General features: G+C 38.9%; 1 protein-coding gene across 4 annotated transcripts in view; it reads right to left on the reverse strand.

Moving 5' to 3' along the window:
• Ano4 (anoctamin 4) overlaps positions 1 to 13,665 on the reverse strand; it is a 398,260-nt gene that overhangs the window by 162,761 nt on the left and 221,834 nt on the right. For 3 of the 4 annotated variants that reach the window (XM_032911030.1, XM_032911017.1, XM_032911037.1), the window contains one exon: positions 2,067 to 2,171. The exons of the other annotated variant lie outside the window; for it this stretch is intronic. In XM_032911030.1, the coding sequence (XP_032766921.1) occupies positions 2,067 to 2,171 (105 nt within the window). The remainder of the gene's footprint in view (positions 1 to 2,066; positions 2,172 to 13,665) is intronic. 4 annotated transcript variants of the gene reach the window in all.

Here is a 13,665-nt window from a genome sequence, read left to right on the forward strand (position 1 = left end):
TGTTCTAGTTATCTTAGTAATGTTGTTTTAAAATATCAGCTTTGTAGAATGATGGGTTAAGAAACATCTACAGGAAGTGGGGAGCACAGAGAGGCAAGGAGGTGGCAGTTTAATGATTTAATGAAACTGTTTCCTCTTTTCCCATCTACTGTACCAGAAGCTATGCTGTATCTGCGTAAGACTGTTGGAGAATTAGCCAGAATTTATCCTTTCCCCTTCTGGTTCTTTTACATAAACATTAAGGCCTTGGAAGCTCCTGCTCTTAGAGAGGACCCTTAGCATCCTTAGGAGAGAGGAAAGGCTACTGAAAAAGAAATTCAAAAGATCTATCTGGCATCTCAGGAAGAGTGTGTGGATCTTCTGGAACGACAGTTATGGACAGTTGTGATCCACCAAGTGGATGCTGGGAAACACACTCAGGTTCTCTGCAACAGTTGCGAGTCCTCTAATTTGCAGAGCCATCTCTCTGGCACCATGCCGGGATCTTATTGGAACTTTATATAACACTCACAAATTTGTATTCCCCTACTCAATTCCTAAGAGATATTCATAAAGAGGTAATCAGTTAAAACCAGCAAATAGCTAACAACATCAGACAAATACATCTTTAATTGAGGTCTCCTAATGGCCAGTTGCTATAAAAAAATAATTCCTTATGAACTATTATTTCATTTCGATGCAATTTACTTCAGTCCTAAGAACACATCGATTAAGTTCATCTCCAGCATTTACACGAAACCAAATTTTGTCCGTGGGAACTTTTTTTGAAAATTCTTTGAAACTATCTATCATCTTTTATAGCAAATGAAATAATTATGTACTTTTATAACTTTGCATGAAAAGCCACTTTACTGTCCCTTGTCTATTCATTTGATTTTATCATCCTCCTGGGGGAAGTTTTTCTTTTTTATTCAGTAATATGAAGGATTGACCATCCAGAACAAGTAACCCTTCCTCGTATATTCTTAATTAAAACCATTTCTTTCCAATGTAGTGTAATCTCCATCTCAATATGTTTAAAGCTGGAACAGAGCTCATTCATAGAGGGCTGCAATGAAGGCTGCGGCTGCCTCCATTCTAATTTGACCCCCAACATTTGTCTGAATTCTTTGTTAATTTTCCCATCTTCAATTATCCCACGTGAAACAATAAACCATTCATCATCTTCTAAAATCAAGAAAACAGTACAGTGGTGGGGAAGGACAATAAAAAGAACGAGGACTATTCATAAGAAATTTAGCCTGACATGTTCAGAAGCACAGCACTTTGCCAGGTATTTACAAAGTCCTGAGACAATCCCCAGATACACGCCCGCACGCATGCGCACACATACACGCGCACACATACATTCCCTCACATGCACAGAAATCGGTACAGAGAAGTAATGTCTCTAATTCAAAAGTAGGAAAAAAATCTGCAGTTGCTTTTCCTGAAATGTTCTTTGAATGTAAACCCTTCAAGATCAGCATCAAGAGACAGCATCATCTAGAATTCGCTGTTAATGAAACAAGTCACATCACCTGCTCAGTGCTTAATCTATAATTGAGCAAGTGTGTTGATCCAACGTGATTCTTAGTGACAGCTGTTAAAGACAAAAACGTGTAAAAAGACGCCTCTCACTGATAACTACTATGTGTAGTCGCTTCTGGGACATGGCCTCTCATCAATGACTCCAAGACAACATGGTTTTGGTTTTGGCTTAGTGGGTCAACATGTAGTTCTTATTTCTTGCATTTGAGCATAGGAACAATAATTGTTTTTTTAAAATGATTTTTCATTGTTTATAATTAATCTAAACCTAATACTTTTTAAATATTTTTAAAATAGCATACCATTTTAAACATGCAGAATTCTCCAAAGACCCCAATATCTGTGGTTCAGACTCGCGAGGTAACGCCACTTACTAGTCTCTCTGTGTCTCAAAATTATTTTGAACAATACCCCGTTTATGACATGGATTGATCATTATTTTGAGTTTGAAAGTGTCTAAGCTGCCATTTTTTTACCCTTCCCCAATATTATAACGTTTTTTCCTCTTGTGAATTTAAAATTCGAGTGAAACTTACTTTCTTGTATTGCATTAAGAATCTCTGAAAAGTCCACATCGCTCTTTGGGCCGTCGGACAGTGTTTGCATATCCAGCTGATGGTTTTGCAAATCCACTCCACCTTCTAGAGAAATAAAAGATATCCATGGAGTTTGCACTGCTTATAGGAGGGCCCCACATTAGGGTCCCAGAGAGAAGGGACATCAACATCTAAAGTGAACAGGTGATTGGCTTGCTATTGATCTCGCCTCTTAGATAACCGCCTTAAAAGGAAAGGGACACAATCTCGTCACTCTTTGTGTGTCAAAAATGTTCCTCCTGGAAAAAATAAAACAACTACTTTAAATAATGCAACATGCTTCACGGTGTTTACTGGCATTTTTCCTAACTGAAACAAAACTTTAGCTTCCAATCAAAGAAATTTAAAATTATTCTTCTGTTCTCTAGGTAGATAAAATGTGACATTTCACAAAACACTCTATGATGCTGCTCTCTTCTTCTGGGAGCATTTGCTTTCCTAATAGGACAGGAAACAGGGTGTCAATATTTCCCTTCTCACAATGAGATTTCTCTATGCGACATGTATTCTAACTGTGACGAGATCCTTCAATCTATGTTACAAAATAATTAAGCCTCTTATGGGACCTTTGTGGGATCAGATCATTTGAGTATGTGCTAAAGAAAGAAGGTTGATCTGTACTATTCCACACTCCCACAAAGCACTTAGGCCAAAGAAAAGAAGAGACAGTCCAAGAAGTAGGTTATCATTAGTAATGCTTCTTTAAAAAAAAAAAACAGTATTCTTCTCTCATATAATACATCCCTCTCATAAATACCTACCACATCTGCCCCTTCCTTCACTCTTCCCAGTCCTCCTCGAACTTTCCCTCTCTCCCAGAACCATGCCTCTCCCTGAGAAGAGTAGGCTAGGCTTCCCAGTGACATCAACCAAACACGCACAAGAGACAATAAGACCAGGCATAAACCCTCACATTAAGGCTGGGCAAGGGAACCCACTAGGAGGAAAAACGTCCAAGAGCAGGCAAAAGAGTCTGAAACACCCCTACTTTCATTGCCAGGAGTCCCACAAAAACACCGAGCCAACAACCATAACATGCATGCAGAGGACGTAACACAAATCCATGCAGGCTCTGTGACTGCCATTTCAGTCTCTGTGAGGTCCTGTGAGTCCTGCTTAATTGATATTGAAAGCTGTGCTCTCCCTGTGTCCTCGACCTTTCTGTCTCTTAAAGTTTCTCTTCCCCTTCTTCTGCTGGGTTCCCTGAGCTCTGAGGGGAGGGATCCAATGGAGACAGGGCTGGAGCAATGGTTCAGCCTTTAAACTCCAGGCTCACAGCCAAACGACGCTTATTAATAAGAGTGCATCTAATTTTCAGAATCTACAAAGTCTAAAATACATTGGTGATAAATGAATAAAAGGAATATGCCATAGCATGCAATGTGTGTGTTTTAAAGAAACAATCTTTTTATATCTACATATAGGTAGACGATAGAAAGGTAAATAGGTAGATAGATAGGTAGGTAGGTAGGTAGATAGATAGATAGATAGATAGATAGTCTCATACATTTTCAGTTACAATCCCCAAACTATAATAAGTCACTGTTATTGCCTTACATGAATGCTCATGAATCACTTAATACAGCAGTGAGTGACACTTAAGAGGGAGGTAACACTGCATGCTGCGGCCCCAGCACATAGAACAGGGCCTCATGCAGAGCCTGCCCTCAGCAAGTGGGAGTTGGATGAGTGAGCGAAGCCGTGCAGTGATTGTGAGACAGTGGAGTTAAAACAAAGCTAACGCCAGCGTTGAAATTCTGATTAGCCCACACCAACCCTTTCCAGTTCTTAGTCCCCTCACCTATAAAAGATGGTTAATGAATAGAGCCTCATAATGTAGTACCAAAATTAAAGGAAGGAATGTATGGGAAGCTCTTAGCTGCCACAGTGGATATTTAGTAAAGGGGAACATTTGTGGTACCCTTCCCAGTAATTCATTACAGCAACACTGCTGTCTACGCAAAGTATCGCTACCTATTGAATTGCAGGGACCCTAAATGTACATCCTAGGAACTGTCAGGAATTTTGTTTAATACTATAGACACTTCAGTGAACTTTGCAGATTCATGTGCACAATTGGCTTGTTGCAAAGTCTCAAGTCATGTGTGGGATAACCTCTCTGGACAAATAAATATTTTATGGTGCTGTCCCACATTGCAAACAACACATTTATCTTCTCCTTCCATGGTCGGAGAAAAGTTCTCATGGCCTTTAACCTCTGGTTCTATTTGTAGTCAAGCATCTCCCATTGAAGACAGCAAAACAACCAATCAGTACCAACCAGTCATTTGCCACAGAGGCCACCAAGAGTGCAGGTATAGAGAAACTATCGCAAGTATAAGAAAAAGATTATGCATTAATATGACTGAGTAGGACAGGAATAAAATATTTAAGCAAGTACAGAACTCATCTACAAAAAGTTAAGTCATTAAATTTTAGTCTTTGCGTTTTGCTTCTCACAATAAACATACAACATGTTTAAAGATGCTTAAAAGTTTTGGACTGGTCCAGGGAAAGGTGAAAATTATTTCAACTTTAGAAATCAAGACTGATAGCTGGACCACAAATATTAAGTCATACATACTATTCAATTGGAAAGAGGTCCTAAATTCACACAACTTCAAAAAGTATGAAAAAGGTGGTTCCAAATTGCCGTCTTCATGGTATAACCTAAAGATCATAGCAGGAACCCTAAGACTTAGGCATCTTTCCCCTTGTACCGTAGAACAGACATGGGGTAAAGTGCTAGTGTGAACTTTCAACCACACATCACTCATTCCACACCCAAATGATGAAGACTTTCCTAGCTGGAGAGAGACCAGAGCACGAGGATGCCTTCCAAGGAATATTTGAAAAGTGACTATCTCTAGTTTTAGCATGAACTGACTGACAACCGATAACTTTAATGTATAAAATGCAGTATGTCCACTCTGTGCCTATTTGCATATTTACTGTTACTTATGTGGTTTTTGATGTGATTACTACAATGTTAAAAAAAATCTGAGACACTTAATAGTCATAAGCAACGTTGACTTGGGACCAAAATAACACAGCATGGGATTGTCCAAGAGGCAAGATGGGAAGAAAGGACAGAGTTAGACCAAACATGTTTCAAATTATTATTATATACGTATGAGAGTTTTTCTGTCTGCATGTTTGTAAACTATGTGTGTGCCTAGCGCCTGAGGAGGCCAGAGAGAACACTAGATCCCTCGGAACAGCAGTTACAGATGGATATAAGCTGGTATGAATACTGGGAATGTAATTGAGTCCTCTGTCAGAGCCACAAGTACTCTTTTAACTGGTGAGTCATCTCTCTAGCTCCTCATATGAAATGCTTTTAAGTTATAATAAACATTCAACCAAATACAGTACTGTGGAGACAAAACTAGTTAAAAAGATAAACCAAAAACATTCCTCAAAGGTATGAAAAAAACTGAACAATTTTAACAAACTAAAAGGCCATGAAGTCTGTAAGATCTCCAAGTTTGGCTTTTATTCTTCACATGCTTGACGGATAGGAGTGGTTATATATCAGCTCTTCATGGTTCTTCTGCCTGAGTAAAGCCAAACACAGAGCCAACAAAAGCAACTTTGCAACGGCATTTACCATTCAATAAATGCTCTCCATCTGGGCAAACAACATGTCAAAAACTCACTTCAGATTTGGATCTAGCTTGGCTATTAGCTGAATGCTTATGTGTTGTGGTTTGTCCTGAAGTTATCTGTATTTTGATGCTAATTCCACTGCCCCAAGGACAGCTGCCTAGTCACGTACTCAGGAATCAGGTGACTTCACCAGAACCTTGCCATTGAATTTGTAAAGTACAGGTGAGGGACAGGTACAAGATAGAAGGAAGCCTGTCATTGGAGGAGAAGAAAGGATGGGCAGAAGAGAAGTTTGAAGGAGGAGGAGGAGACTAGGAGAGAGAGGAAGAGACAGGACAGAGGAGAGACAGAGGGGAGAAGCCATGGCAGGTGATGTTAAGATTCTGCTCTGTGTATTTACAGGTTGTTATCAATGTTCTTAAGGGATGGATGGTACCGGGCATTGTATGTTTAACTGGGCAATTATATCTTACCAATTGGGTCCAAGATTATTGTGTTGTGTGTTCTTTTATGTGAGGGTTTGAGTGTAGGAAAGTGTGCGGCTGGGATGTGTTTCTGCCAAGATATCTAGCAGATATCTTGGGACACCGTGGTGCGGACCAAGCGGGTAAAAGACAACAATACCTTTTTATTTTTATATTTTTACAACAACACTTATGTACGAGAGAAACAAAAAAGTAAGCTTCAAACATGACTTTCTTAGTGAACAGTCAATGGAATGGCTTTCCTACCTCTCACCTGCCTAAAGACAGCCAACTCTACAGAGAATGTTCCATCATGTTCTATGTTCCAGAGGGAAGTTTTTCTTGTTGCTGTTCCTGATATATAGTGAACATAGTGTTTCCTTCTATTGAGCCCATGAAGCTATTCATTCTTTATATTTTCTCTAATGTATATTTTCCATAAAAATCGGGCCCATATCACAAAATGAAAAATGCAGAGAATATAAGGAATGCTATTCCTTCTGTTCGTCTAGATTTGTTCCATCACAGTTAGCATCCTCAGTAGAACTGGAGCGCACTGCAGCCTCAGAGCACACTGGGTCCATTCTTTACCTTCTTTATCTCCTACGATACCCAGAACATGGCACTGACTACAGCCCTTGCTCAGTTGAGGCCTGCAGTGAGAATTCTAGTCTCTTTAAAGACTCAGTGATGTTACCTGAATATGTTTTTGTTTTAGTCCCAGGTGTGGGATTAGAGGGCGCTTCACAGCGGGTGATTATGCTTTGTCTCCTGCACTAGCAGAGGTGTGACTTTTGCCAACTGCAGATAGTTTAATTCTGGGAACTCTGAAGAGGGTATAAATGGGAAAGCCTGAGAGGGACTGTGGTGGCTGCTGCTTTTCTTGCTGCTGCATTTGCTGTTGTTTGCTGTTGCTGGATTGCTGGGTGTTCTGACGATGAAGACTGGACTTGTCCCAAGGAACCTAATGCTGTTAATCGATAAGTACCCTATAGAGGTTTATGCCCCCCCTTCCTCTCATATCTTCTTTCTCTCCTGCCTTGTGTACAGGGGGAAGGGATTAGTGTGGGAATGGAGGTAGAGGCATAAGAACTGAATAAAATAGCTAAAAGAAATACACCAATAAGGCCTTTTAAGTACAATTTTACCCAATCCTCTAATCTCCCTACTTAATACCAAGATGTAAGAAAATGCTACAAGGAAGCCTGCTACTTAAAAGAAAAAGGGTATCTTGATAGGCTATGTATACACAGCTGTGAAAGACATGAAAAAGCATTTGTCTGCACTTTATATAAAAATCTTTTTATCCATATATTTTTCATTCATTACATAATAATTCATATACATGAAATTATATATATACACACATACATGAAATTGGGTGTAGATATGAACATACTTCACTGTATATATGTATATATAAAATATAATTAAATGTGTACATATAATGTATACATTATATGTGTATTGTATAATATATATGATGTATAATACATATAATATGTGTATAGTGTATATATATACACACATATAAAATCAAGTATATTCATATCTATCTCCCCTAATTCCCTACACAAACTCTGCTCATACACTTCAACACACCCCTCTCTGCACTGCATATCTATCTATCTATCTATCTATCTATCTATCTATCTATCTGTAAACACAGTAAGAATGATCAGTACTTCCCATATGTGCATGGGTCTGGAAACCATTCACTGCAGCATGGAACATACCAGTGGTCTCAATAAAGAATGATCTGTCAACCACTCTTCAGTAAGGGGTGGGCCTAAAGATCACCTACCCCACATATGGCAGGATTTGGGATACCTGATTTTGTACAGTAACCACAAACACTATGAGATCATGGGTGTGATAGCCACATTGTATCTAGAAGATAGCATTTCACAGCATTCTTCCCTATTCTTTCAGCCTCCTGCTTTCTGAGTCTTAGTAGCAGCTTCCATATTGATTGATGCTTCCATGTGGCTTTCCCATACATCCTTGGTTTTGGTTAACACGCCCGTTACCTTCATCTCCCCTACCCCCCAGCCTCCATCCCGGTCTAATCCTTTAATTGTATTCTCCTTCTTTTTTCTTTTCACAGGTTTTCTATTATCCTTCAACTTATATATTTTCAGGCTGAGCTGTGAGATAGTAGGCTTCATATGACTTTCAAATAATCTTCAGTCTCTGGTTCCCCCTACATCCCCAGTCCCTTCTATCTCACTACTGTCCTGTCCCACTTACCATGTTCTGCGCTCTTTCCCCCACCAAATGCCTCATTCTACTTCCCTGGTTTCTACTTGTGTTCTATGTTAACTATAGGAAACAAAATACTTAAATCAGGATCTGTATATGAGAGAAAAGGTGGCATTTGTCTTTCTTGGCCTGAGTTACCTCACTCAGTCTAATTCCTTCTAGTCCCATCAATTGACCAGGCAGTTCTGTGAGTTTACTTTTCTCTGCAGCTGAGTAAAATCCCATTGTGTATATAGGTCATGTTTTTCTAATCCATTCATCTGATGATGGGCATGTACCTTATTCCATTTCTAGCTATTGTGAATTCTCTGTAGTGGAATATAAAGTACTGTGAGTATATGCCAAGGAATGGCATATCTGGGTCACATGCCAATTCCATTTCTAGTTTGTAAGAAACTTCCAAACTGGTTTTCAAAGTGAAGTGAGTATATTAGTGTATTCTTTGACCAGTAGATTATATTTTCCTCTCAATATATGCCCGACAGTATTTTTTGTTATTTGAGTTCCTGATTATAGCTGTTCTGACTGGGGTGAGGTACACTATTTTTTTAAAGCATAATATTATTATTTGGCACCACATTCTTTTAAACATCATGCTTCTTATAGTGGTTCTCAATTCGAATTTCTTTTTAAGTAAGGTATACAGTTTTAAAAAGTGTAACATTTTAATTAGTGGCTTGTACTAGGGGTCTAATACTAATACTCGAGTTTGTATTATAAGTGTAAGTTTTAGAATGACAAGTGATAAACCAATAATGCTATTTGATACACACACACACACACACACACACACACACACCTCCCTAATAATACCCTGCTCAGTTTGTATGTTTTTTCATTAATTGTTATACACACAAACATATACATATGAAATCAGGTCAGGTAAACCATCTAAACAGTCCCACAACCCTAAAGAAATAGAAGCAGTCGTTAAAAATCTCCAAACCAAAAAAAGCCCAGGACCAGTTTGGTTTAGTGCAGAATTCTATTAGACTTTCATAGAAGCCCTAATACCATTACTCTGCAAACTATTCAACAAAATAGAAACAGAAGGAATGCTACACAATTCCTTCTATAAAGCCACAATTACATTGATACCCAAAAAAGAACGAAAATTTGAGACCAATTTCCCTTATGAATATTGATGCAAAAATACTCAATAAAATTCTCACAAACTGAATCTAAGAATACATCAAAATGATCATAGGCCATGATCAAGTAGGCTTCATCCCAGGGATGCAGGGATGGTTCAATATATGGAATATAATCCACTATATAAACATATTCAAAGAAAAAAACCTCATGATCATCTCATTAGATGCTAAGAAAGCATTTGACAGAATTCAAGGCCCCTTCATGATAAAAGTCTTGGAAAGATCAGAAATTCAAGGCTCATACCTAAACATAGGGAAAGCAATATACAGCAAACCAGTAGCTAACATCAAATTAAATGGAAAATTGAAGCAATCCCACTAAAATCATGGACTAGACAAGGCTGCCCACTCTCTCTCTCTACCTAATAAATATAGCACTTGAAGTCCTAGCCGGAGCAACTAGATAACAAAAAGAGATACAAATTAGAAAGGAAGGCATCAAATTATCATTATTTGCAGATGATATGATAGTATACTTAAGTGACCCCAAAAATTCCACCAGAGAACTCCTACAGCTGGTAAACAACTTCAGCAAAGTGACTGGATATAAAATTAACTCAAACAAATAAATAGCCTTCCTCTACACAAAAGAGAAACAGACTGAGAAAGAAATTAGGGATACAATAGTCACAATTTAAAATACCTTGGTGTGACTCTAACCAAGCAAGTGAAAGATCTGTATGACAAAAACTTCAAGTCTCTGAAGAAAGAAATTAAAGAAGATCTCAGAAGATGGAAAGATCTCCCATGCTCATGGATTGGCAGGATTAATATAGTAAAAATGGCCATCTTGCCAAAAGTCATCTAGATTCAATACAATCCCTATCAAAATTCCAATTCAATTCTTCACAGAGTTAGAAAGAGCAATTTTCACGTTCATTTTGAATAACAAAAAACACAGGATAGTAAAAACTATTCTCAACAATTAAAAAAAAAACCTTCTGGGGGAATCACCAGCTGTATTACAGAGCAGTAGTGGTAAAAACTGTATGATATTGGTACAGAAACAGACAGGTAGTTCAGTGGAATAGAATTGAAGACCCAAAAATGAACCCACACACCTATGATCATTTACTTGATCTTTGACAAAAGAGCTAAAACCATCCAGTAAGGAAAAAAAGACAACATGTTCAACAAATGGTACTGGTTCAACTAGAGTAGAGGTCAGCATGTAGAAGAATGCAAATCATTCCATTCTTATTGCCTTGTACAAAGCCCAAGTCCAAGTGGATCAAGGAGCTCCACATAAAACCAGATACACTCAAACTAATAGAAGAGAAAGTGGGCAAGAGCCTTGAACACTTGGGAACAGGGGGAAATTTCCTGAACAAAACACCAATGGCTTGTGCTCTAAGATCAAGAATCAACAAATGCGACCTCATAAAAAAAAGACAAAGGACACTGTCAATAGGACAGAATGGCAATCAACAGATTAGGAAAAGATCTTTACCAATTCTACATTGGATAGATGGCTAATATCTAATGTATACAAAGAACTCAAGAAGTTAGACTCCAGAGAATCAAATAATCCTATTTAAAAATGGACTACAGAGCTAAACAAAGAATTCTCAGCTGAGGAATACCAAATGTCTGAGAAGCACCTAAAGAAATGCTCAACATCCTTAGTCATCAGGGAAATGCAAATCAAAACAACCCTGAGATACCACCTCACACCAGTCAGAATGGCTAAAATCAAAAACTTGGGTGACAGTAGATGCTGGTGAGGATGTGGAGAGAGAGGAACACTTCTTCATTGTTGGTAGGATTGCAAGCTGGTACGACCACTCCGGAAATCATTCTGGTGGTTCCTCAGAAAATTGGACATAGCACTACCTGAGGACCCAGCTATACCACTCCTGGGCATATACCCAAAACATACCCCAACGTATATTGAGGACACATGTTCCACTATATTCATAGCAGTCTTATTTATAATAGCCAGAAGCTGGAAAGAACCCAGATGTCTCTCAACAGAGGAATGGATACAGAAGATGTGTTACATTTACACAATAGAGAACTACTCAGCTATTAAAAACAATGACTTCATGAAATTCATAGACAAATGGAGGGAACTAGAAAATATCATCCTGAGTGATATCACCCAGTCACAAAAGAATACACATGATAAGTATTTACTGATAAAAGTGGATATTAGCCAAAAGCTCAGAATACTCAAGATATAGTTGGCAGACCATATGAAGCTGAAGAAGAAGAAAGACCAAATGTGGATGCATCAGTCCTTCTTAGAAGGGGGAACAAAATTCTCATGGGATGAAATACAAGAACAATGAGTGGAGAAAGACCGAAGAAAAGACCACCCAGAGCCTGCCCCACCTGTATAACAGTAGCCATACGCCCCATATACAGACACCAAACCCAGTCATTATTGCAGATGCCAAGAAGTGCTTGCTGACAGGAGCCTGGTATGGGTGTCTCCTGAGAGGCTCTGCCAGAGCCCTACTGATACAGATGAGGATGCTTGCAGCTAACCATCAGACTGAGCATGGGGACCTTAAGAGAGGAGTTAGAGAATGGACTAAAGGAGCTAAAGGGGTTTGCAACTCCGTAGAAAGAATAATAATATCAACCAGCCAGACCTTCCAGAACTCCCATGGACTAAACCACCAACCAAAGAGTACACGTAGGGGGACCCATGGCCCTAGCTGCATATGTAGCAGAGGATGGCAATGCCTGGCATCAATGGGAGGAAAAGCCCTTGGTCCTGTGAAGGCTCATTTCTCCAGTGTAGGGAATGCCAGAGTGGTGAGGTGCAAATGGTTTTGTGGGAGAGGGAGCATCCTCATAGAAGCAGGGGGATGGGGATGGGAGAAGGGGGAACCAGGAAAGGGGATAACATTTGAAATGTAAATATATAAAATATCCAATAAAAAAGATACTGCAAAATGTTTTCCTAAAGTTTGCATACATTTTTAAAATTATTTCTTTTATTTTTAAGATTATAATTTCTCCTTCCCGTTCTTCCCTTCAAACTCTTCCATATACCCCTCCTTGCTTTCTTTCAAATTCATTGCCTCTTTTTCATTGTTTTATACACACACACACACACACACACACACACACACTCACACTCATACTCTTAATAACATGATTAGTTTTATGTTCTTTTTATTAGTTGTTGTTCTCTCTCTCTCTCTCTCTCTCTCTCTCTCTCTCTCTCTCTCTCTCTCTCTCTCTCCTAAACCTGCTCAGTCTGTATAATGTTACTTGCTTCTATGCTTTCAGGGCTGGCCATTTAGTGTGGCAAAATTCAAAATTATCACACAGCAATTAGCAGTCTTCCCGTATACCAACAACAGCAAACTGTACACACAGTATCACTGTACTGTATCACAGTAGCCATACCCACAAAATAAAATACCCCCAAATAAACAGATACCCACCCCTCATCAAGGAAACTCCTCTTTGAAACAGGAGATCGTTACAGACAACCTCAACCAATCAAATGGAGAGTTGGGTAGCCCAGTTTTGATGGACACAACTACAGCACAACTCCTTTACCTCAGGTTCTGGGACCATTGAAGAAGAGGGGCTGGATAGATTTCAAGCATCATTGGATCAGGGGCTTTCCTGTAGATAATGCCTCCTAGGATCATCATATTTAGATCCATAAACTCTCACCAGCATGGCTGCCTAAACATAAGCTAACCAAGGACATTGTGGATGGGGAAAGTCTATGAGGTCTCAACCCTATAAAAGAACTACAGGCAACTAAGGAAAGCTGAGAGCCTGAAGAATTTTAAGGCACTTTTAATCTGCATTTTCCTGATGCTTGAGGATGCTGGATGCTTTGGAAAATGCTTCCTAACTGTCTGCATTTATTCTGTTGAGATTTCTCTTTGGTTCCATCTTTGGTTTCTTCTTCTGGTTTTAACTAGGCTGTTTATTTTCTTAATGTTTGGGTTTTTGATTTCTTCCTGTCTTCTAGACACCCATTTTCTGTCCAGGGAGCAAAGATTTTATTCCCATTCTGTGGGCTACCTATTGGCTCAGTTAACAGTTTCCTTCGTTGTGTCAGAGCTTTGTAAATTC

This window comes from Rattus rattus, chromosome 1, assembly GCF_011064425.1.
Source record: "Rattus rattus isolate New Zealand chromosome 1, Rrattus_CSIRO_v1, whole genome shotgun sequence".
NCBI lineage: Eukaryota > Metazoa > Chordata > Mammalia > Rodentia > Muridae > Rattus > Rattus rattus.